The sequence below is a fragment of the Aquarana catesbeiana genome, linkage group LG06 (genome assembly GCF_042186555.1).
Source record: "Aquarana catesbeiana isolate 2022-GZ linkage group LG06, ASM4218655v1, whole genome shotgun sequence".
In the NCBI taxonomy this organism is placed as follows: domain Eukaryota; kingdom Metazoa; phylum Chordata; class Amphibia; order Anura; family Ranidae; genus Aquarana; species Aquarana catesbeiana.
In genome coordinates this window covers 345,913,079-345,939,528 of record NC_133329.1, presented here as the reverse complement: position 1 = coordinate 345,939,528, position 26,450 = coordinate 345,913,079, and the positions used below count along the sequence as shown (strand labels likewise).

Here is a 26,450-nt window from a genome sequence, read left to right as displayed (position 1 = left end):
CAGACCTGAAGGGTCTGGTATAGATTTTGAGGGGGACCCCACGCCATTTAAAAAAAAAAAATTTTGGCCGGGGTTCCCCTTAATATCCATACCAGCCCTAAAGGGCCTGGTATGGAATTTAGGGGGACCCCCACGTCATTTTTTTTTAAATTTTGGTTCGGGGTTCCCCTGTGGGGAATTCCCATGCCATTTTTATCAATGAACTTTTATGTGTATTGTCGGACTGGCAATTCATTAATAGCCGCAAGTAGTTTTAAATGACTTTTTTTCCTTTGAAATGTCATTTTGCTGTCAGACTGTTCTAAAGATGGGAAACATGCGCCCCTTTACAGGCATACTATAGACACCCCCCAGCTACGAAATTTAAAGGAATATTACACTTTTATTGTTTCACTTTAAGCATTATTAAAATCACTGCTCCTGAAAAAATGACCGTTTTTAAAACTTTTTTTGCATTGATACATGTCCCCTGGGGCAGGACCCAGGTCCCCAAACACTTTTTATGACAATAACTTGCATATAAGCCTTTAAAATTTGCACTTTTCATTTCTCCCATAGACTTTTAAAGGGTGTTCCGCGGCTTTCGAATTTGCCGCGCACACCCCAAATTGTTCGCTGTTCAGCGAACTGGCGAACAGCCGATGTTCGAGTCGAACATGAGTTCGACTCGGAACTCATCCCTAGTCAGGGGAATTTATCAAAAATTGAGCAGACAGAATCTGGAGCTGTTGTGCAAGCCAACCAATCAGCTTCTAGCTTTCATTTTGAAAGCTTTAACAAGCTGAAAAAGAAGCTGATGGTCACCATTCTCAAGTTTTGATAAATCCCCCCCCCCCTCCCCAGTGTATTTCACAAATGTTTTAAGCTCCTTATAAAATAGGAGGCTGGTATCTTTATTTTTGCACAAGCATGCAAAATAGATGAAGGGTTTCACAACTTGGACTTTCCTCTTCGTCGGCAATTAATGTAATTCAATATTTCTGTTGTGCCAGGTTAGAAGAGTTCCCGGCTCAAGTGGACACCTCCATAAAACAGAAGATGGTGACTGGGAGTGGAGTGATGATGAATTAGATGAAAAAAGTCCTGAATACAAAGATGCATTATCCAAAGAAAAGGTATTGTCTCAGGGGGCTGTCTGGGAAGGGACACTGGATGCTTTAAGACTGCAAGGCCGATTGTAGAATTATGCTTTGGTATTGGTTGCATGACCTAAATGTCACCATATTGGGACCCTTCTCTTTGTCATCACTGTGCCTTGGGAAAGGGGCCATGTGCAGTCCTGGATATTTGTGGTTGATATTGTTTTCACTGATGTCTAGATAAAAGACAAATATTGTTCAAGAAAGGTGTGCTGGTAGAAATTCCTATATGCAGACACTAGAATTAGTCTATTAGTACATACACTCACCGGCCACTTTATTAGGTACACCTGTTCAATTGCTTGGTAACACAAATGGCTAATTAGCCAATTACATTGCAGCAACTCAATGCATTTAGGCATCCAGATGTTGTGAAAACCAAACACCAGAGTGGGCAAGAAAGGGGATTTAAGTGACTTTGAACGTGGCATGGTTGTTGGCGCCAGAAGGGCTGGTCTGAGTATTTCAAAAAACGCTGATCTACTGGGATTTTCACACACAACCATCTCTAGGGTTTACAGAGAATGGTCCGAAAAATAGAAAATATCCAGTGAGCTGAAGTCGTGTGGAGGAAAATGCCTTGTTGATTTTAGAGGTCAGAGGAGAATGGGCAGACTGGTTTAAGACGATAGAAAGGCAACAGTATCTTAAATAACCCCTTGTTACAACTAAGGTATGCAGAATAACATCTCTGAATGCACAAAACATCAAACCTTGAAGCAGATGGGCTACAGCAGCAGAAGACCACACTGGGTGCCACTCCTGTCAGCTAAGAACAGGAAACTGAGGCTACAATTCGCACAGGCTCACCAAAATTGGACAATAGAAGAATGGAAAAGGTTGCCTGGTCTGATGAGTCTCGATTTCAGCTGCAACATGCAGAGAGTCAGAATTTGGCGTAAATAACATGAAAGCATGGATCCATCCTACCTTGTATCACCGGTTCAGGCTGGTAGTGTAATGGTGTGGGGGGGATATTTTCTTGGCACACTTTGGGCCCCTTAGTACCAATTGGGCATTGTTTAAATGCCACGGCCTACCTGAGTATTGTTGCTGACATGTCCATCTCTTTATGACTACAGTGTACCCATCTTCTAATGGCTACTTTCAGCAGGATAATGCACCACGTCACAAAGCTCAAATCATCTCATCACTGGTTTCTTAAACATGACAATGAGGTCACTGTACAATGACCTCCACAGCCACCAGATCTCAATCCAATAGAGCACCTTTGGGATGTGGTGGAACAGGAGATTGGCATCATGGATGTGCAGCCAACAAATCTGCAGAAACTGTGTAATGCTATCATGTCAATATGGACCAACATCTCTGTGGAATGTTTACAACACCTTATTGAATCTATTTTATGAAATATTAAAGTGGAGTTCCACCCACATTTTTCACTCCTCACCATGCAGTACTAATGTGCAGCCTTAAAATGAATTGGCAATTTTTTTTTTCTGTTCACTTACCGGATTTATGCCTATATATAATTTCACTTCCTCCTTTATGGGCCGTGGCGCCGTACATCATTTCCGGTTTTGCATTGGCTCCCGGGAGATCTTGGTCAGCTTGACATGGCACTGCTACCATAACATTTAACATTGGCGTCTATGGAAATTCTTGGTCAGCTTGGCATAACAGGGCTCCAGTAACATTTAGCATTGGGGTCTATGGAAAATCTTGGTCAGCTTGGCATGGCACTGCTCCCCTAACAATTAACATTGGCGTCTATGGAAAATCTTGGTCAGCTTGGCATATGCTTGGCATATGCAGCCACTGACCCCATATGATGGGCACAGTGGCTGCATATGATGGGCAAAAAAAATTTGGAGCACCAGCCGCCACTGATAGCAAGGTGTACCTAATAAAGTGTCCAGCGAGTGTATATTTTACTTGATCTCTGCTGGATACAAATTGGTATGCCCTGAAAGGGTTTACACTTCCATACATAGTATTAATATCATTCACAGTTCCATCAACACTTTTAATCTCAAATGTCTATCAGCATCTAATGTCTTTGTTTTTCTTCCTGCTTAGTCAAGACGAATCAATGAGGACAGTGAAGATGCAGAGGTAAGTGTCTTAATATGTTTTCTATATTAATTCAATTCATGTGGGCTATTAAATGAGACATGTATAGTTAATATAATGGATTGGTTTAGAAAAAGTGGAGATGTTTCTCATAGCAATCAGATTTACAGATTAATTTCCCATCTGATTTGTAAAACAGCTATTCTATTTCTAAAGTTTACATGTATGGTCACCTGTATTTATCAGACTTTTAATATATGAATCTTATTGGAACTACAAACGGGGCATGATTTCTGAAAATACAGATAGTCATTTTTATTAATTGTAGCATTTTAGAGAAGTCATGCAATTCTGGTGCTCTTTAGACATCTGGAGGTGGGTTATAAAATGCATTCATCCTTTAGTTTACTAAGGACACTGAAAGTGTTTCTCTGACTGGTTGGCCTCGTTAGTTGGCCATGGTATATGGGCAATATTGAGAGCAGCATGTACGTTCATTGTGTGTAGAATTTTCTGCAAACTGATTAGACTTTCATGCTGAAATGTGGAGGTGAACGGTGGGTATGGACTTTTTTTTTCCTATAATAACTATGGCAACAGTGGCCCATCATCCCATTACACTGCATATAAAGTAAATTTAATATGACAAATCTTCATTTAATCCTTGACTTGGTTTAATGGATGTGGATTCACTTCAGCAAAACATATTGACTTTCTAACACCAGGCCAATTTTATCAATAGTATGCCTTCACTGCTGTTGCCCACAGACTCCTGCTGTCATGTTCTTTTGTGATATTGAGCTTGACTTCTTATTAATTTTAGAACATCGGGAGCTGTTACTAGAGGAGTGGAGGCAAGAATATTTCTGCCGTACATTAACCTGTTAATAATGCATCGCCCCCTTTGAAGCTCCTTAACTCTTGAAAAATGAAGGCCAAGAGCTGTAGTAATAATGATGTTTTCATTATTTTCATGTTTTCATTATTTTGGAATGCCTAATTTGTTCCCCAACTACATCATAGCTGAAGCCTGATTTAACTAATCATTGGCTCAAAACATAGACCGTTCTTCTATACTGAATTCAGTATGAACAAGCCTCAATGTTACAAAGGTGCAGTATTTTATGTAGTTAAAAAATATAATAGAACATTTCAAGCTTTTTGTTGATTGTCTCCAAATTTTTGCATAATTTTGTAACAAATATATTTGCAACTGGGGTCAATTCCCAAAGATCATCACACAGGTTTATGCTTTTGTCTGTCATAAAGTGACTAAAGTATCATGGTCCTGCACATACATCTGCAGCAGCTTTCTGTGTCCTCTGCTTTGCCCAAATACTGAGCCATTCTGATCAGGCAAGGCTTCAACACTTCCTGTTAGAGGTATAGGTTGCCTCCCACATTCTGCCACAGTTAGATCATATCAACCCCCTTCTGCTTCTCAGACTTTCCCTTTGGCCAGTGAGGCAACCATTGTAGTGATGGTCCAATGGGTTTAAAACAGCCATCATTTGGTCACAGTGGGGGCTTCTGCATGAAACCGTATACCTGTAAGTAGCCTGTTTTTTTGTTTAGTTTTTTGCTTAAAGTGACTTATTTAAACCAACCAAGAGAGAGCAATATGTATATCCATAGGTTCATTTAACTGAAGTTCATTATGTTTTCCTTATAACAATACAATATACATATACAGTGTTTGTTTTACAGTATTACTTGGGAAAGGTTTCTCAGAACATTATGTTTTTTTTTAAAGAGTTAGCACACAGTAATTATCTTCTTTCAGTCAATGCTTCCTCTTATGCCGCATACACACGACCGGTTTTGCTGTCGGAATAAACGCCGAAGGTTTCTCCGTCGGAACTCCGACGGAATTCTATTCAAGCGGTCTTGCCTACATACGGTCAAACCAAAGTCTGACCAAAGTCCAACCATCCAGAACATGGTGACGTACAACACGTACGACAGGACTAGAAAAAGGAAGTTCAATAGCCAGTAGCCAATAGCTTCGGTCTCGTACTTGCTTCAGAACATGCATCGTTTTTGGTGCGTCGGAACAGCATACAGACGATTGTTTTTCCCGATAGGAATTGGTTCCGTCAGAAATATTTTGAACATGTTCTATTTCTAGGTCCATCAGAATTTTTGAAAAAAAAGTCAGATGAGGCATACACACGATCGGAATAGACGATGAAAAGCTTCCGTCTGACTTTTTCTGTCGGACATTCCGCTCGTGTGTACTTTACTGAAACCTCCAATAGAGTAAGAGAGATACTGCTCCGATGTGTGGCTTTCAATCATGTTTGTGTCCATCTTGAGCTAAAAAACTCTGTAAACAGCATATGTTTTACAACAAAGGAGCAAGAGGAGGCCTAGTAAAGCATGTGGAAAGGATCCCAAGCTTTACCTGCTTGTTCAAGGGGGGGGGGGATACAGCAATATTTCAATTTCACCTGTTTAAAAAAGGACATATTGTTTTAAATGTGGTGTTTTAACTCTAAAAAATAAAATATAATAAAACAAAAGATATATTTCCTGTTGAAAAGATAATTCTGGAGGAGCTTCCTATTTCACATACCCTCAGTACCACGTTTTTAATTTTAGGAAATTTGTTAGGAATTGCTTTTGGGGGGAGCAGATTTCCCATATTGTAATCCCCCCCCCCTGAACTCCTCCCCCTTTATCTATATTGCTGGTTCTTACACCCAGCCACTGAGGACATGTTGCTGCACATGTACAGTGTGCTTGAGATTGCTCAATAGAAGGGGAATTTTGGTGTGTGTGTGGGGGGGCAGGTCAGGGGGGAATAACTTTCAATATCTCATTGATTTATGAGGGTGGGGGGTAAATAACTCAAGTAGTTAGAGAGGGTGAACGTCCTCTTTAGCCACTTTAAGACCAGATACTTTTGCCCCTTCCTGTCCAGACCATTTTTCAGCTTTCGGTGCTGTCACATTTTGTATGAAAATGACTCCCCCCAAACTCACTTATCCATATCTTTATGGATATTGCTTTGTGCACTGGTGTGCAGTCATGTTGAAACAGGAAGGGGCCATCCCCAAACTGTTCCCACAAAGTTGGGAGCATGAAATTGTCCAAAATGTCTTGGTATGCTGACGCCTTAAGAGTTCCCTTCACTGGAACTAAAGGGCCAAGTCCAACCCCTGAAAAACACCCCCACACCATAATCCCCCCTCCACCAAATGATTTGGACCAGTGCACAAAACAAGGTCCATAAAGACATGGATGAGCGAGTTTGGGGTGTAGGAACTTGACTGGCCAGGTCAGAGTCCTGACCTCAACCCGATAGAATGCCTTGGGGATGAACTAGAGCGGAGACTGCAAGGCAGGCCTTCTCATCCACATCAGTGCCTGACCTCACAAATGCATTTCTGGAAGAATGGTCAAACAAAGACACACTCCTAAACCTTGTGGACAGCCCTCCCAGAAGAGTTGAAGCTGTTATAGCTGCAAAGGGTGGGCCAACTCAATATTGAACCCTACGGATGAAGACTGGGATGCCATTAAAGTTCATGTGTATGTAAAGGCAAGAGACCCAATACTTTTGGTAATATGGTGTATGTGACACCCATTTCTGTTCAGAGTCATTTATTATGGGATCAAACAGATTCCCTGCTAAGACTGGCCCGATTGGATACCTAGTGAAAGGGGCGTAAAAGTGGATTTGTTAGAAAAACTGCCAGTATCTATGTCAGTCATACTCCATGGCCCCCGTGTCATACTCTAATGCCGCGTACACACGATCGGATTTTCCGACAACAAAACCGTGGATTTTTTTCCGAAGGATGTTGGCTCAAACTTGTCTTACATACACACGGTCACACAAATGTCGGAAATTCCAAACATCAAGAACGCGGTGACGTACAACACGTACAACGGGACTATAAAAAGGAAGTTCAATAGCCAGTGCGCCACTCGTACTTGATTCCGAGCATACGTGGAATTTTGTGCGTCGAACTTGTGTACACACGCTCGGAATTTCCGACAACAAGTTTTGTTGTCGGAAAATTTGAGAACCTGCTCTCAAACATTTGTGTGCGGAAATTCCGACAGCAAATGTTCGATGGAGCATACACACGGTCTGACTTTCTGACAACAAGCTCACATTGAACATTTCCCGTCGGAAATTATGATCGTGTGTATGCGGCATAAGGGCCAATTCACACTAAATGCGATGACAGGCATTTTACTGCATTGTAAGATATCTGTCACTGCAGGGACACACGGAGAACAATTGTTTCTTATGCTTCCCACTCACACTGCAACGCAGTCTAGTGTTGTGCTGCTATAAAATGCAGACATGCTGCATCTTATCGCTGTGCATGGTGCTGAATCGCACTGCCCTACTTTGCAGTGAATGAAGTGTGTGTTTTGTACACTTAGCCTAAAGTTTATTTGTAAAAAAAAAAGGGGAGCCAAAGGGGAGCCATGTGAGGCACCACATTGCCCCCTACTGCACATGGTATTGAAAAGCGGCTGGAGCAGTGAGTTGCCCTGGTTTCTCTCTGTTGCAGTGTGTTGCAGTGTGAATTCACCGGAAGGTTCCTGTTGGGCCTGTCCATTTTTCCTTGTACTTGCCTCAAGTACTGAGAAAAATGAAACTGAATGGAAACAGATATACATCCATGTACATTAGCTTCCATTTTGTTTTTTATTAATGAAGAGATGGATAGAGAACATCCATTGTCTCCATCTGGGGAAACAGATGTCCATGGAGTTATCCATCAGCATCGGTTTTCCTATAGGGAAGCCTTGTCAGCCATTTTTCATTTGTTGCGCCTGTGTGAAAAGGGTCTAAAATGAGCAAATTTTAGAAAACAGATTGTTGCTCACACACTACAACACTTTTACAGCTGTATAGTCTCTCTAAAATGGCCTTAACCTAATTCAGGTAACCCTTGGCACCGTTTTGTTATTAGTTCTAAATAGTTTCTGATTAGCCACTGTAGGAATCTGAATTAACTTCCAGTTCGCAGATATGAAAACTAACTAACTAATGGTAATTAAGGCCAACTCTGAGTTGGCTTACAAAAAGAAATTAGTGCTCAGAGTGGGGCATAAAGGGCTGGGAATCTGTCATGAATGTATCAGCTACCTGCACAGGTACGTTGGCGTCTAACAACCAGTGACTCATCTCTGGCCCTATTAAGCTGCCGATCGGGGAATCTGACAGCTGAATATTCAGTGGGGACAGAAAGTATTCAGACCCACTTTTTTTCACTTTTTGTTATATTGCAGCCATTTGCTAAAATCATTTAAGTTCATTTTTTTCCTCATGAATGTACACACAGCACCCCATATTGACAGAAAAACACAGAATTGTTGACATTTTTGCAAATTTATTAAAAAAGAAAAACTGAAATATCACATGGTCCTAAGTATTCAGACCCTTTGCTGTGGCACTCATATATTTAACTCAGATGCTGTCCATTTCTTCTGATCATCCTTGAGATGGTTCTACACCTTCATTTGAGTCCAGCTGTGTTTGATTATACTGATTGGACTTGATTAGGAAAGCCACACACCTGTCTATATAAGAACTTACAGCTCACAGTGCATGTCAGAGCAAATGAGAATCATGAGGTCAAAGGAACTGCCTGAAGAGCTCAGAGACAGAATTGTGGCAAGGCACAGATCTGGCCAAGGTTACAAAAAAATTTCTTCTGCACTTAAGGTTCCTAAGAGCACAGTGACCTCCATAATCCATAAATGGAAGACGTTTGGGACAACCAGAACCCTTCCTAGAGCTGGCTGTCCGGCCAAACTGAGCTATCGGGGGAGAAGAGCCTTGGTGAGAGAGGTAAAGAAGAACCCAAAGATCACTGTGGCTGAGCTCCAGAGATGCAGTCGCTAGATGGGAGGAAGTTGTAGAAAGTCAACCATCACTGCAGCCCTCCACCAGACGGGGTTTTATAGGAGAGTGGCCCGACGGAAGCCTCTCTTCAGTGCAAGACAAATGAAAGCCCGCATGGAGTTTGCTAAATAACACCTGAAGGACTCCAAGATGGTGAGAAATAAGATTCTTTGGTCTGATGAGACCAAGATAGAACTTTTTGGCCTTAATTCTAAGCGGTATGTGTGGAGAAAACCAGGCACTGCTCATCACCTGTCCCATACAGTCCCAATGGTGAAGCATGGTGGTGGCAGCATCATGCTGTGGGAGTGTTTTTCAGCTGCAGGGACAGGACGACTGGTTGCAATCGAGGGAAAGATGAATGCGGCCAAGTACAGGGATATCCTGGACAAAAACCTTCTCCAGAGTGCTCAGGACCTCAGACTGGGTCGAAGTTTTACCTTCCAACAAGACAATGACCCTAAGCACACAGCTAAAATAACGAAGGAGTGGCTTCACAACAACTCCGTGAATGTTATTGAATGGCCCAGCCAGAGTCCTGACTTAAACCCAATTGAGCATCTCTGGAGAGACCTAAAAATGGCTGTCCACCAACGTTTACCATCCAACCTGACAGAACTGGAGAGGATCTGCAAGGAGGAATGGCAGAGGATCCCCAAATCCAGGTGTGAAAAACTTGTTGCATTTTTCTCAAAAAGACTCATGGTTGTATTGGATCAAAAGGGTGCTTCTTCTTAATACTGAGCAAAGGGTCTGAATACTTAGAACCATGTGATATTTCAGTTTTTCTTTTTTAATAAATCTGCAAAAATGGCAATAATTCTGTGTTTTTCTGTCAATATGGGGTGCTGTGTGTACATTAATGAGGAAAAAAATGAACTTAAATGATTTTAGTAAATGGCTGCAATATAACAAAGAGTGAAAAATGTAAGGGGGTCTGAATATTTTCCGTCCCCACTGTAAACAAAGGGGATGTCAGCTGATGTCATTACCCAAATGTGTCAATGCCTAAATTCCGACATTGGCAGGAATCTCCTGGTCAGCAACTGAATGGGGTTGGGGATGAGTCTTTAGTAGTGAAGCCAACAATGTCCTAGCAAGGAATGTTGCTGTGCAGCTGGGGGAGGGTTGAATCTCAAGTATTGACACTCCGGCCTCAATGCAACCCCTCCACGGTGGCTCCATGCAACAAGTTCATGTACCTTTTGGAAACAAATTTCTTGCAGGACCCAACATTTGCCATGTGGAGGCATGACTGGAATTATTAATTGTTTTCCTGATGAATATGTGCACCAAAAGACAGTTCTGTAGGGGATAGTTTCAGGGGAGGGGGAAGCGAAGAACTACGTGTTGTAAAGCGTCCTTTTGGATGCTTCTCAGCAGGAACAATCCTTCAGAGGTTGTAAGTTGTTCCCAAAAAATTGTAAAGTATAGATTTATTGGTGGGTGTTTCAACAAAAAAGGCTTTTGTCACCAAGTCTGACTTGGTGGTAAGTCTATAGGACATTTCTCCACGTTTATCATGGTGATAAACTTTCATACCTTTCACCATTTATTAAATGGATACATTCCTGTTACTTTCTGTTTCTTATCATGGAGAATTCACAGAATAAGAAGGAATTAGATATTCTTTGTTTTTAGTTCCCAGCTAACTTATTGCCCTTTATTAAACACATCATTAGGGACTTATCACTGTCTTGAGTAGTGAAAAGTTTTTAAGTTGGAGAAAACTTCAATGGACGATTGTTACATATAGTAAGGCTTACCTATTGGTACAGTAAATATGTGCATGTTTAGGAGATATCTACTTGTGAAGCTGCCAGTGAGGTCACCGGCACATGCGCTCTGAAGGAACGGCATACCGTGCCATTCCTTCAGAGCCCTGTGCCATAAACAGTGGCTCTCACACACATGCGCGGGAGTGACGTTGTTGCGGCTCGTCCAATCAAAGGACCGGAGCCCACCAACCCGGAAGGAAGACCAGTGAAGATTGAAGCCCTGTCAGCAGTGAGCAGATAGAATGACCTCCCAGTGAGCTGGTTCAACTTAGGCTCCTTAGTTTTTGCCGGTAGTTCCACAGTGACATATAAACACAAAATGCTTCCGATGGTACCAAGGGGATTAAAAACAGAACCTCACTATCCCAGCTAACATTAATTTAAGAATTGGTACTGCACTATCGGAAGCATTTTTTTTTATATGTCGCTGTGGAACTACTGGCAAAAAATAAGGAGCCTAAGTTGAACCAGCTCACTGGGAGGTCATTCTATTTGCTGTGGAGCTTTATCTATCTAGAGGGACCATGATGAACTACCCAAGACCACTGTGGAGCATTCCACATAGGAGAGGTGCACTGTGTGCAAAAGTGTGTTTGACTCCATGCTGGGTCTTGCAGTGACGTGAGCGAGCATTGCATGCGATGGTGGGAGCACTGTTGTTGGTAGAGCAGTGAAGCACGTGGAAACAGCTTTTCTTTCTTGTATTTCGTTTTACTTGCTTTTTAGCAGAAGAATTGTCACACATATTTGGACATTTTTCATTGAGCACTATTCACCTGTATTCATATATGGACGTTTTTCGTGGCTTACTATTTTTCCTATGTTGATTTTTATATTTATTATTTGAGTTTATTATATATGCAGCGCTGTCACATTCACTTTATTATCTCCTTTTTCTTGTGGGAACACTTAGGTGACAGCAGCAGCATTCATTCACTTTTTCAGTAATTTCTCTTTAGTGTTAGTTTATTGATTAGCAGCATGCAACTATCTTTCTATTTAATTTAATATTGCCTGCAGAAAACTCATAGTTTAAGTATTGGCTGCACAGAAATAATATAGGCAATGGCCTTACCTGCTTGAAACAGTCTTTTGACTGGAGTATCTATTAATACAAATAAAAGTAGCTTAAAAAAAAAGTGAGTAGTGGCGTCTACATTCCCCAGCCTCTGCACAGTAATCGCAAATACATTTCTTACATTAGTTTAGATTGTTAAAGTATATGTGACATAACACAATTAATTTTGCACATGGGACTTTATATGAAGCACATTACTTATTGAACTGGTCTAAATAAAACAGTTCAGTCATATATCAATATAAAACTATTCCAGATACTTAAAAATAATAACTCTTTATTCTACATCGTTTTATAACCATAAAAACGATTGTATAACAATGTAAATCTACCAAGGTACTGGATGGTGGAAAGGCTCCACCTCTACCTGCTATAATTCGTATACATAAAATGACAGACCAACATAGTATAACTCAGCGGGGGGTTCCACCATCTTTGTGAAGCTGCTCTACATGTTTCGCAGTATTCCTGCTTCTTCAGGAGCATATAAGGTGCAACAACATTTCTTGGTTACAGCTACAAAGTGTATTTCCAACCAAGTGTGACTTCACTGCATCATAAAAATGTCCCTAGGTGGGTGTGGGAGCACAGCAAAAGAGGGAGAAACAAGGTGGACCAGCCCCTGGATTTGGATTCTGTGAACAATACATACACCTCAGAAGTCTGTCCATAGTCCACAAGTCATATAGCCTATGCACTTCTAAATTGGTCGCAAAGATATCATCCACAGCACTGCAGGCCAGTATAAGTCCCCTTACACACAGGGCAGACTCTGCCTGCTCAGAGTCGGAGTCTGCCTGCTCAGCGGGGAATCTGTCAGCTAATCCCCGCTGAACAGTCGGATGGCTCGTCCGTGTCCGCTTCACTTATGCAGAGCGGACACAGACACAGCCTGCTCTTCTCTGTAGGCGGTCGGATGTAAACGGACCACCTGTCCATATACACCGGACTGCCATCCAATCCTTCTGTTTTTCGGATTGGATGTCAGCAGGTGTCAACAGACACATGTTAGTTGACAGCCACAGCTCCATAGGGGAGACTGGAGGATCTGATTGGTCTGAAAAACTGTGAAAGGGCCCTTGCATACACTGATGAGCTGGACAGGATTGGGGTTGTCAGCAGGAGACAGTGATACAGCAGTACATTGATCTTCCCAGTGGTCGGCTGTGGGGAATGTTGACTTGTGTTGACTTGTGTCTACACAAGCCTCACCATTGGATTACAGGCAGGCTGTTCTCCAACAGACATCGGAAAGAAGCAAACTGACCACACTTGGATGGATGTGTTTCTGTGCCCTGGGGTGCTCAGTTTGAAATAGGAAAGAAGGGGGACTGACAGGATCACCGGTATTTCACACAAAGGCAACAATACCAAAAGAACAGGATACTTTTTAATACAAGTTAATTGTACAACAGACACATATCAAAAGTATGAAATGTTGGGGTAACATACACATTAAACATGCCTTGCATGGCGCAGCCTTAATGCCTTTTCATCCCGCACCTTTATGCATGCGCAGATCAGGACAAGTGTTTCACCATAGAGAGTAAGGGCAGTCTTCATCTTCAGCTTGGTGCATATGAAGGACAGACTGCCATTAATTACTTATGACTGTAAGGCTCCATTCACACTTGTATAACTCCAAAGTTGTGCGACTTTGGAGTGCAACTCTGATGCAACTTTGGATGGGTGCGACTTGGATGTGTCTTGTTGTCCCTCTGCAAAGTTAGATCCACTGTTGCATCACTGTTGCATGTAAAACATTCAGGTATGACTCATGCTTTTGAGGGTTAACATTGAAGTTTATGGCCCTCAAGTTGCATGAAAGTCGGACCAAAGTAGTGCAAGAACCACTTTGAAGTTACAGCTACTTTAAGTGTGTATGGGGTGACTCTAAACTCTAGTTTGGAATAAAAAAATCCAATCAAGTATGTACTGTATTCTAAATTCATGGAAGCACCTTCTATTGCTCTCATCATCCTCCAAATCTCCACGTTTTTTTTTTTTTGACGTTGTGATCTGACTTCCTGTTAGAGGGTGGCTATGTTCATTTTCCATGGTCCCACTCTATGTAGGTTACCCTCTCTTGTTTGCTCCTGAAATGGACAAATGACTATATACTATAGACCAGGGATATGCAATCAGCGGACCTCCAGCTGTTGCAAAACTACAAGTCCCATCATGCCTCTGCCTCTGGGTGTCATGCTTGTGGCTGTCAGAGTCTTGCTATGCCTCATGGGACTTGTAGTTCTGCAACAGCTGGAGGTCTGCTAATTGCATATCCCTGCTATAGACTATGGAATCTGTAGTGTGCATAGAGCAGTGCTCATGACTGCAACTAGTGTGCATTACTCAGAGGACATTACAAGGAGGCACAGTAAGAAACTATTTCATGAAAAACAAGTTACACAGCCATTAAAGTGATGCTAAAGTCTCGTTTTTTTTTTGTTTAAAAAAATTAAACATGTCATACTTACCTGCTCTATGCAGGGGTTGTGCACAGAGCAGCCCAGATCCTTCTCTTCTCAGGTCCCTCGCTAGGGCTCCTGGCCCCTCCCTCCTGCTGAGTGCCCCCACAGCAACCAGCTTGCTATGGGGGCACCCAAGCCAAGCCACTGCTCTGTGTCCATTCAGACACAAGCCGCGGCTCTGCCTCACCCCCTTTCTCTCCTCATTGGCTCACTGACTTTGACAGCAGTGGGAGCCAATGACGCCTGCTGTGTGTCTCAGCCAATCAGGAGGGAGAGTCCCGGACAGCCGAGTTTCTCATGCAACATTGCTAGATCGAGGGGGGGGGGGGTGCTGCTGAACACAAAAGGTTTTGCATATGCATTAGGATAAAAAACCTTCTGCCTTCAGAACCACTTTAAGTAGTGTGTGTGTATGGATTATTTTACAAAATAATGTTGTTGTTTAGTGTCACTTTAATTGATGTGCCAGACTATAGGATGAAAAATCAGCTCAAAGAGTGCAAAGGCTGTGCCTGTCCCAGGCAATTACCACATTTTACCCTAATCCAAGGATAGTAAGTGTTATGGAGTCCTGCTGAGGGGTGTTTGGGTGGGATGATATTGCTTTTATTTATGCTGCACTCGTCCTTCAAAATAGACTTTATATGTATAATGGCATTCTAATGGCGAGTACACACGGTTGGATTTTCCGACGGGAAATGTTGGATGTGAGCTTGTTGGCTGAAAGTCCGATCATGTGTATGCATCATCGAACATTTGCTGTCGGACTTTCCACCAACAAATGTTGGCTAGCAGGTTCTCAAATTTTCCGCCAACAAAACTTTGTTGTCAGAGAGTCTGATCGTGTGCATAACAGTATAAACAAAAGCAGTTTTAAAGTGATACTAAAGTCTCATTTTTTTTGTTTCAAAATAACAAACGTGTTATACTTACCCGCTCTGTGTAATGGTTTTGCACAGAGCAGCCCAGATCTTATTCTTCTTGGATCCCTCTTTGGTACTTCTGGCCCTTCCCTCCCGTTGTGAGCCCCCACAGCAAGCAGCTTGCTATGGGGGCACCCGAGCCGTAGCTCTGTGTGTCCATTCAGACACAGAGCCGCAGCTCGGCCCTGCCCCCTCTCTCTCCTCATTTGCTCACTGACTTTGACAGCAATGGGCACCAGTGGCGCTTCGCTGCTGTCTCAGCCAATGAGGAGGGAGAGTCCCAGACAGCCGAGTCTCTTATGCACATCGCTGGATCGGAGGGCACAGGTCAGTATTATGGGGCTGAGGGGGCTGCTGCACAGAGACATTTTTTTTTTATCTTAATGCAAAGAATGGATTAAGATAAAAAAAAAAAAAAAAACACTTTAAAGCCAAAAACCAAATAATGTAATATATTGCAGCTTACCAATCATTAGATGTGGTGCCTGCATCAGTTTCCTTTTTTTTGGCATTCCCCCTTTTTTCGCCTGATGATCATCCAGTAACATACCTCCTGTATTAGTGACACACAACTCTGGAGAAATGAGCATAGGAGGCACAGCATACAGCAGCACTGACAGTCTGGGGGGGAGGGTCGTGTTAAATGTATTAGCAGATTTAGATACACTAACAAATTGAAGCTAAACTCTTTAATAATCAGTTACAGCAAACAATTTTTTTCCTCTTCGGATAAAAGTTATACATGAATAAATAAAAGCTGATCATTTTAATCACCCCTGCCAGTGTTAAGTGGTTTGCCTCATCCATGTAAACCGATTGGTGTTTAATTTTGCTTTAAGTATCTCCCTTTGCTCTTTTTTTTTTTTTTAAACACACTACACAATAATTGCTGTTAGCATCTTTCAATGCCAAACTGATAAGGCAACAACTTCTTGATCATTGACCATGTCAAGTCATTAATCTTTGTCCCTGGTCCTTGTTGTGCACTGATGTTAAAGCGTCTGAAGTTTCACAAGACTTCATAGAGTGTGTGGGGAAGATAAGACTAGAAAGTATACTTTTGTATGTGGGCCTAACATTAACAAACAAGGCAGCTTAGGATATTCTTTACACACACGGTAGACTGCATCAGAGAGTGGCACCGGCAACTTCAGCATGTAATTATATTAACTTGAAATCGGATATTATTAAAGATAGTTTTTCATCATAATGCAGAATATTATTCAAGCTCCATTTTAAAAAGCGGCAGGTTGTTAATTTTTCTAATCAACGCTAGCACTCTGTAGAGTATATTATGTAGCATTAAAACTTTTAATTACTGATAAAAAAACTAAAAAGCATATGATTATACCTTAGAAGAGTTTTGTAACACCAGATAAATTGCACAGCCACCGGATCCCGCTGGCGGTGGAATTACAGATGCAATTACAGCAGTAAAAATTGCCGTTATGTTGAACAGAGGCAAAATGGACATGGAAATTGAGTGATTAGGGTATGAAATGGCTCTCTGGCTTTGCCTGAGTATTAAGAGTGGTCAGCGATTAAAATACCATTTACATGGACGTTATCAGTGTATTAAGCAGCAGTGACTGAGTGGAAGAAAAATGTTATGTCAAACAGACTCCTGAATTTTGCCATGACTGAGATCTCTGTTTACTCAAATTTTACTGTTTATCTTAAAGAAAAATGATAACGGTTTTTGATTATTGTATTGTGTGTTTAAACTGATTTCATTTTGTTTTGTACCTGTTTGTATTCAATTTGGGGTAAATCCTTGACTTTCTGTTTGCAAAGAATGCTAGGCTTTCTATTGAGAAATCCCAGACTACCTTCATGCTCATTAGTAGTCAAAGTATTAACCACATCAGCTCCGGAAGATTTTACCCCCTTCACGACCAGGCCATTTTATTGCTATCCAGCACTGCGCTATTTTAACTATTGATTGCGCGGTCATGCAATTCTGTACACAAACAAAATTGATATCATTTTTTTTTCACACAAATAGAGCTTTCTTTTGGTGGTATGTGATTACCACAGTTTTTTGCGTGTGTGTGTGCTATAAATGAAAAAAGAGCATCCATTTTGAAAAAGAAAAACAATATTTTTTACTTTCTGTTATAAAACATTTCCAATAAAAAAAAAATAAAAATCTAATTTCTGCATACATTTAGGCCAAAATTTATTCTGCTACATGTCTTTGGTAAAAAAAAAAAAAAAAATCACAATAAGTATGTATATTGATTGGTTTTTGTGAAAGTAATAGCGTTTACAACTATGGGATATATACCGTATTTATCGACGTATAACACACAGCCAAAGTTTAGGAGGGAATTTTAAGGAAAAAAACCTTTTAAGGAAAAAAACTTACATTTAAATGGCCATCAATGCAGCCTTGTCAGTGTCATCTGCAGCCTTGTCAGTGTCATCTGCAGCCTTGTCAGTGTCATCTGCAGCCTTGTCAGTGTCATCTGCAGCCTTGTCAGTGTCACTGCAGTTTAAATATGGTGCCGCCAAGATACACAGAGCCGGTCCTGTGTATCTCGGCTCTTCTCGGCTCCTCTCGCAGTCCCGCCCTATGATAGACATAACACAGGTCCAATGGCAGGACTGGGCGTGACTGTGAGCGAAGCCGGGAGGAGTCGAGCGCCGCCGATATACATACATAGCCGAGTGTACTCGGCTAGTCTCAGCTCCACTCAGTCATGCCTAGTCCCTGTGTCATGTCCATCATAGGGCGGGACTGGGCGTGACTGTGAACATAGCCGAGTACACTCGGCTATATATGTATATCGGTGGCGCTTGCTCCTCCACTCACAATCAGCGGGGGATCGGCGTATAACACGCACCCACAATTCTCCCTTGATTCTAAGGGGAAAAAAGTGCGTGTTATACGCCGATAAATACGGTACTTGAAATTTTATTTATTTTTTATATACTAGTAATGGCGGTGATCAGCAACTTATAGCGGGACGGCGGGTAATATGACACTAACTGACACTTTGTGGGAACTGGCTAACTGCCACTGACATCTTCAGTGACACTAATTCAGTGATCAGTGCTAATAATATACACTGTTACTATACTAATGACACTGGCTGGGAAGGGGTTAACAGATGGGCAATCAAAGGGTTAAATATGTGCCTAACAATGTGTATTGTGTGCTGATTTTACTTAGCAATGTGCCAGTTTTTATTCCCCTGCTTTGCAGGGAAATAAAAACTGGCACATCACCACAGTCAGAAGAGAGCTTTGTGTTGGTTATATACACAATGCTCTCTCCTGTCACTCTCCCTGATGATCAGTAAGTCCCAGCCATAAATCATTGGTCGGGAACCACTAATCAGCATGTGCTGGAGCAAGTGCGCATGACCCCTACCCGAATATACATGATTCTGCGCAGCTGGCCCACACTGTAGCAGTAAAACCAGTGCACGGTCAGCAAGTGGTTATTAGAACATTCTTGTCTCTACTAGTTGGGGGAGATTTACTAAAATTAGAGCACTCAGAATCTGGTGCAGCTGTGCATAGTAACCAATCCGCTTCCAACTTCAGCTTGTTCAATTAAGCTTTGACAATAAAACCTGGAAGCGGATTGGTTACTATGCACAGCTGTACCAGATTCTGTGTGCACCAGTTTTAGTAAACCTCATTTGTGTCTTTCCTTTGAGTCATTCAGGTCAGTTTTAGACCAGCTGTAATAAATAGTGCTAGTGGGCAGATTTACCTGATTTATAAGAAATAAAACTGTGCCACACAAGCACAAAAAGTAAGATAAATAGAAAGCAAAACCAATGAAAAAAAACTATCTCAATGAAATCCGAGGACCATAAACAGAACCATTGCATTACTAGATTCAGAACTGTGTCTTGACCTTTGATTTCACTCCATTTTACAGAATTGCCACCTTTTCTTCATTTATATCATGTTACTTTGTATGAATGTGTTCTATGTAGTGACCTCATCCAAACCTCATCCAAATAACAATTAAAAATAAATTCAATATCTGTGCAGTGCAATTCATACCTAATGAAGGGGTCCTGCCTGGCCCTGAAACCTCAGAATCCTCTTATGTGATGTAATCCTTTTAGAAAACTTTCGGAAGCTATTTTGAAGATCCATGACGTGCTGGTGATGTAGTATATGCTTTGACCAGCACCAATTCATAAAGCATAACGTGTTTGCTTATTATTAAGAGTCAGTTAAATGTGTTGGTAAAAGTGTTGGGTTTACCATCAGGCACCAACACTGGTAATGAGTGTTAGCAGATTGCGTCACATGCTGAAGTACCAGGTATTGAAAATCCATGGTGTGCTGGTGAGATGTTTTTTTGACTTATGTTGATACCAGTTCCTAGCTGCTAGTTGCTACAGCACCCACTTGCTACAAGCCAATCCCAGGAATGTGTACAATGGGAATATTTAACATGACTTATGGCCTATATATATTTCAGGAGGAAAGGTCACTATTTTTGTAACAATACAGGATTACTGGGGTCTGATATGGATTTTTTCATATTGGAAAGTGTATATGAGGAATGTAATTCTCTGGTTGAGGAAATTTGCTTGTGACGATAGAGAGAACATCTGCTGTATGCCACCTGCTTTATGGAATTGCGCAGTTCTTTCTTGGGCACATTTGCAACCTTATTGAATTATCTATATGAATCATTAACCAAAGAGATCATCGCTAGTCTGGATATTTGGTGTTTTATTAGGACTCAGGATTGAATCATACCTGTTTTTTTGTGTCTACAAGCACTTAATACTGAGTTTTGTATACCTTATAGTTCGGCTTAGTTAGGTGTTTGCATACATCTTACATTTTGAGAAAAACAAATTTTGAATCATTATGAGGAATACTATCCATGCTTATGATGGGATATGTATTGTTCTTTGCATCATTTTAAGAATATTTGTTTAATAGTTTGACTATGCAAATAATCAAGAATATTTCGGGGAATTTAGTAAAGCACTAACAACACTTTTCTGGTGGTATGACCCTTAAAATTATAAAATCCCTGATGCCAGTTTTGGTAGTTTTACCAACATTTGTGGCAGATTTTGGTACAGTGGATCTTAAAGTAGAACTATAGGCAAAACTTTTTTCTTCATTTTGGATAAAGCAAGGGAGGGTTATACCCCTATCAGATTTTTTTCACCATCTGTGTCCCATTTCAGAGATTTCCCTTCACTTCCTGTCCCATAGCCAAACAGAAAGTGAAAAATTAAGGGAATTCCCAGGTCACCAGAGCTAGTGTTGCTATTGGAAGATTTCCCCTCTATTACTTTTCTGAGGACAACCCAAAATTTGTGATTTTCTTTTACTTTCACTTTCAATGATAATGGTAAACATGACCATTAGAGAGGGTGAATCTCCCTAACGGAGACACAAGGAGCAGTAAAAACTGGCGGTTGTTCTTATCCATATCCATTCTATTCAAAACACCAAAAAAGTTTTCCTTTAGTTATACTTTAATAGTGTCACTTTTACAAAGTGGTGCTATTACTGTACCAAATTTAAAAATAATTACCCTTAGTTTGTAGATAACAAAACTGGAGATAATTAAGACCAACTCTGTACATTGTGTAGCAGGTGGCATATTACCCCTTACCCTCCCTACCTGTCACTGGTTGTTAAAGCCACCCAGCAGATCCAGTGGTGTCGTGCTGAAATCCTCTTCCCATCTGTCCCACACTCAGTCCAACGCCGCCATCTTCATGTGTGACGTCATTGGGAATACATTGGCTGAACCTGGGCCTAATGACTCACTGCTAGGCCCACCCCCCCACCTCTTTTCGCAATGAAAGCGAATGCTTCCCGGGATATGTCACGTGCATATCCTGGGAGGCATAGCAGGCAATGTTCACATCAATCACCATCCTAGATGAATGATGTGCATAGGGGGGCAGGCCAGAAGTATTTTATTTAAAAAATGGTAAACAAAAAAAGCCCAATCTGAACAGTGGATGGGGAGAAGGGATGCAGAGAAGGGAAGATGAAAATTAGGCTGAAGATCTGCTTTAAGATTACTGACAGCTTCACAGCCAACAGCCTCCTAGCAACCAAGGATGCCGACAGCGGGCTTAGCCTTATGGGGAAGCTGAGGGGCTAGTTTCCCATCAGGTCCGCTCTCGCCTTGTGATTGACAGCAGGCAGTGGGCAAATTCTATAGCCAACACCAAGCTGTCTGTTGGTTATGGATGTATCCACCTCATGCTGTTAATCCCAAAGGGACCAAATCTGATGGGAAGCTAGAGTCGTAAAAAAATCCCCATCAGACAGCCCACTTAGCTTTAAAACTATTTGGCAGCTGCAGTTGCTGGAGAAAGGAGTGTCTTATGAACCCTTCAGTTTCAGTGCGCCTCCACAAAGGTGTGTGCCCTGATTCGTGTGTACCTCTTTACAACAGCTACATCAATTTTTCTCTTTAAATTCCCCTGATTGTTTTTATGAAAGTGTAGCTTACCTTCCTCTGTATATAAAAGTTAGTTTTTTCTGAGTATCTGAACTTTTTGTTTTAGTCACACATGGAGGGTTTTTGTGTTCTTATTTATTAATTTGTGTATTCACTCAAGAATACACAAATGAGTCTCCATTTTGTTTTACACACACACGGCAATAAAAGTGAGAAAGTTGACTATTGCATTTTTCCCTAAATACCTACATTATAAACTTTATATTATATTATAAATGTTATTATTATTAGTACCTTGTGCACTGAAATTTTGGTTTCCAACTGCATGTATTTTTTTTATATTTTCTTTTTCATTTCTGGATGTAGCCTGTTCAGATACATCGGATACACACGGGGGTTGATTTACTAAAGACAAATTGACTGTGCACTTTGCAAAGTGCAGTTGCACTCTGCAAGAGCAGTTGCTCCAGAGCTTAGTAAATGAGGTAAACCTTAACTTTGCAAAGAATACCCAATCATGTGCAAGGAAAATTTAAAAACAGCATTTTTGCTTGCACATGATTGGATGATAGAAGTCAGCAGAGCTTCTGCTCATTTACTAAGTTCTGGAGCAACTGCTCTTGCAAAGTGCACAGTCGATTTGTCTTTAGTAAATCAACCCCACTGCATAGGATAAATATGGAGACAGTTATACTCATCAGTGATTTGTGTTCATGAGCATATATTCTATAGCCTCATACACATGATTGGATATTCCAATGGGAATTGTGTGATGACAGGCTGTTGGTGGAAAATCTAAATCTATGTACGCTCCATCGGACAATTGTTGTTGGATTTTCCGCTGACAAATGTTGGATGGCAGGTTTTTAAAATTTTCCGCGGACAAATGTCTGTTGTTGGATTTTCCGAGCGTGTGTAAACAAGTCCGTCGGACAAAAGTCCAAAGTACAAACACGCATGCTCGGAAGCAAGGACGAGCCAGAAGCGGTCGGTCTTGTAAACTAGCGTTCATAATGGAGAATTAACATTTGTGATGTGGCAAATTATGAAATCTCGAAATGCAGCGCACAATTCTCTTCTTCTTTAATGGGATAATAATGAAGCTGCTTTGCTGGTGATACTGATGGAGTTATTGCAAACGAATTTTCAAAGGCTTTTTTTTTCTAGTGATGTCAAGAATAATATTATTATGCTTTTTTTTTATTTTTGGCAAGTTACCACAACACCATTATCCCGTAGTTTTTAGGATCAAAGATACAACTATGTTGGTGTCCCTTGTCAATTTTACATTGTATTTTTTTAAATGTAACTGCCTACTCCCAAACTGTCATTTGAAGTAAAACACATAGCCAAGTATTATTCTCCACAATTTTTTTATTGTCTATTAAAAAAAGAAAACAAATACATTTGGACATGTTATCTGCCAACAGAACTTAACCAAAAAGTGCATTCTATGCATCCAAAAATATATAAAATATAACAAATCAAATCATTATTATTCAACCAAAAAATATAATAAAAGCCTCATGCATGTGTCCTGCTTCTTAATATAGGGGGTTGGCAATGCCAAGAGTTGGTGAATGCAGGAGATAATTCCAAAAATCATCCGGATTATTCTCCTGGAGCTCCTGCAGCAAAGGCATATGACATAATTGGTCACAATTAATAAAGCAACCAATTTTTGGTCCAAGAAATCCTCCTCCTTCTGTTCCTGGACTGGACTTGGGTCAAAGCAATAACTCCAAGGCCAATAATTCCACAACATGTCTGGTTGACGAACGGCCGTTCAGAAACGAAATGAAAAGCGCAAAATGAAGAGCGCAAAATGAAAAGCACAAATCAACACTCACCAAACTTCTACTAACACAAAATTAGCAGAAGGAGCCCAAAGGGTGGCGCTAAAGAGCTGAAAAACCACGTAGTATGCTACTACATTCGTATTTGTTGGCCGACAATTCCTTGCCGTTTGTATGCAAGACAAAATCCAGGCACGCGCCTTCGGACAAAAGTCTGGAATTTTGTCTGTGGAAAAGCCAATCGCATGTACGGGGCTTATGAAATTAAACTTGTTTCTAGAGGCTTCTGATAAACCGGGCTTATGTCAGTGCTGGATAATCACTTCATGAAACCAAGCCAAGGGGAAAAAGGAAGCCTCTGCTGTCAACCAGTGTTAGAGTTAAGTAGATGTTTATTATACAAGTTGTAATACCTTCTCTCTTTCTCCCTAGACTTCCACAGATAGCAATATGCAAACACGATTGCAGAATATGACTGTACAGGATACTCAGGTAAACAGCTTTTGTCTCACTTTTTTAAATTACAAAATAAGGTATCCATCTTACATCCTAATGTACTGTATGTCTGTCAGAATTAATATATGTATTGTAACACAGCAGAACCTTCATAGAACAAAAGGTATTCACATGTCCCATTCCATTACAATTCACAAAACTAAGGGAGTTTCCTTTCAGGAACGTGGTCGCAACCATGCAAGTCATTTCTTCAGAACCCTTTGCCATCTGTACATTTAGAATCACTGGTGTGTCACAGTTACATTATATTACTATGGAGCCATTTACTCCAGAAAGGATCCAGGCTTGTTGGCCATTGCCAGTGCAGTGCGTGGAACCACAGTTTCTGTAGAGTAGGACTTAGGGAGGTGAAAGGAAATGGGGCAATATGGTAGAAATATTGCTCAAAGGAAAGCGGAACAGTAAAGTGTACCTTCTCATTTGCAGCTGTAGCTACTTACAGACCATGTATAGTATTTTTCCATACCTTTATGTATTATGTTCAGAAGTACTGTACGTAACAAAGTGCTTTATTTTTTTTTATCGGGTCTTGTAAATACAGTAGGTGACCGCGATATTGTGTCAATCTCGCCGCTGTTATCGGCAAGATTTGACACCTGCGAGCCCCGTCGCGGGAGCCAGTGCCGAGGTGACCCTGCCCCTTATGACGGCACAGTCCCTGGGCATGATGGGAATGTGACGATATAAGGGGCGGGGTCACCGGGTGACATCACCCGGTAACCATGCCCCATGCCTATATAAGTCGCCGCGCACCTCGCACACAGTATTACAGCGGCAGAGAGCGTCGTGTCAACATTGGAAAAAGAGAAGAGGGAACAAGACGACGGAGAAGACCGGGCCACCGCTAGCAAAAGAGCGGCAAAAGAGCAGAAGATAGCGGAGGAGCCCGGCAGAAGAACTGGAGAGCGAGAGAAGAACCGGACACCGGGAGAAGAAGCCGGAGAGTGGGAGAAGAACCGGAGACCTGGAGAAGAGGCTGGAGAGCGCGGAGAAGACATAAGAGATCCCCGAAGTCGGAAGAAGACCCCTCGGAGCTGCCTAAATTACTTTAAAAACTTGTGTATTGTGTTTTTTTATTGACACTTTTTCCCCCAGGTGAATGGGTAGGGGTACGATGTACCCCATACTCATTCACATAGGGTGGGGGGCCGGATTATTAAAGGGGGCTCCCGGATTCCGATCCGCCTGGCACACACCGACAACCAATGGTCAGGGTTGTCAGGAAGAGGCCCTTGTTCTCATCAACATGGGGACAAGGTGCTTTAGGGTGGGGGGGCCGCAGGACGCCCCCCTGCCCCAAAGCGTGCATCCCCCCATGTTGAGGGCATGTGGTCTGGTATGATTCAGGAGGGGGGTTGACGCTCGCTCATCCCCACCCTCTTTCCTAACCGGCCGGGCTGCGTGCTCAGATAAGGGTCTGGTATGGATTTTGGGGGGGACCGCCACTCCGTTTTTTCGGCGTTGGGGGTTCCCCTTAAAATCCATACCAGACCTAAGGGCCTGGTATGCTCTTGGAGGGGGAACCCATGCCGGTTTTTTATTTAAAATTTGGCGCGGCGTTCCCCCTCATTCATACCAGACACCTGTCAGCAATGCTTGTCACTCATTGCGAAAGGAAAAGACACAGTTTTCCTTTCCCGATGAGCGAGCCAGCGCGAGATGCACAGTACCCTGTCGTCGAGAACCAGCGCGATGGGATCGCGCTGGAAACACATTCTCGCGGTCAAGTACTGTAGTTTAGTTTATATTTTGCCTTTTCCAACCAGTATTGGTGAATCTGGTACTCCAGGGTTCCAGTTACCTTTATACAAAAAAAGAAAAATTGCGCTAAAAAGTGTAAAAAGGAATGAGCTGCGAAGGTGTTATACGACACTAAACAGAAAAAAAAAATTTGCGCTAGATAATGAGACTGGTGAAGCAATATGGTATAAGCTCCCAATGTTAAATGCCAATAGACCACACTGAGTGCATGTGAAATTAGGCAGGCCCAAAGCAAATATACAAAACTGGGTACACCCAACTAAATATAAAACAAACTGAATGGAGCATCAAACAAATGCAGATACAAAAATAACACAATATAAATGTATAAAAAGGTGACATCACGGCACATCACTTTTGGATTATTATCAGTTTTTTATGGACTTACACTTATGTTTTGCTCTTTTTTTATTTTCCTTTCACCATGGATTAATTTTTCTTTCACTGTGGATTAATTTATATCATATTTGCAATTTAGTCACTGGATAACTCACCATCACCTTTTTATACATTTATATTGTGTTATTTTTGTATCTGCATTTGTTTGATGCTCCATTCAGTTTGTTTTATATTTAGTTGGGTGTACCCAGTTTTGTATATTTGCTTTGGGTATGCCTAATTTCACATGCACTCAGTGTGGTCTATTGGCATTTACCATTGGGAGCGT

At 41.5% G+C, this 26,450-nt stretch overlaps 1 protein-coding gene across 3 annotated transcripts in view; it reads left to right on the top strand.

The window, feature by feature from the left end:
- STK39 (serine/threonine kinase 39) overlaps positions 1-26,450 on the top strand; it is a 673,740-nt gene that overhangs the window by 367,315 nt on the left and 279,975 nt on the right. For all 3 annotated transcript variants that reach the window (XM_073633992.1, XM_073633991.1, XM_073633993.1), the window contains exons 11-13: positions 993-1,115; positions 3,180-3,215; positions 23,939-23,998. In XM_073633992.1, coding sequence (XP_073490093.1) covers positions 993-1,115; positions 3,180-3,215; positions 23,939-23,998 — 219 coding nt within the window. The remainder of the gene's footprint in view (positions 1-992; positions 1,116-3,179; positions 3,216-23,938; positions 23,999-26,450) is intronic.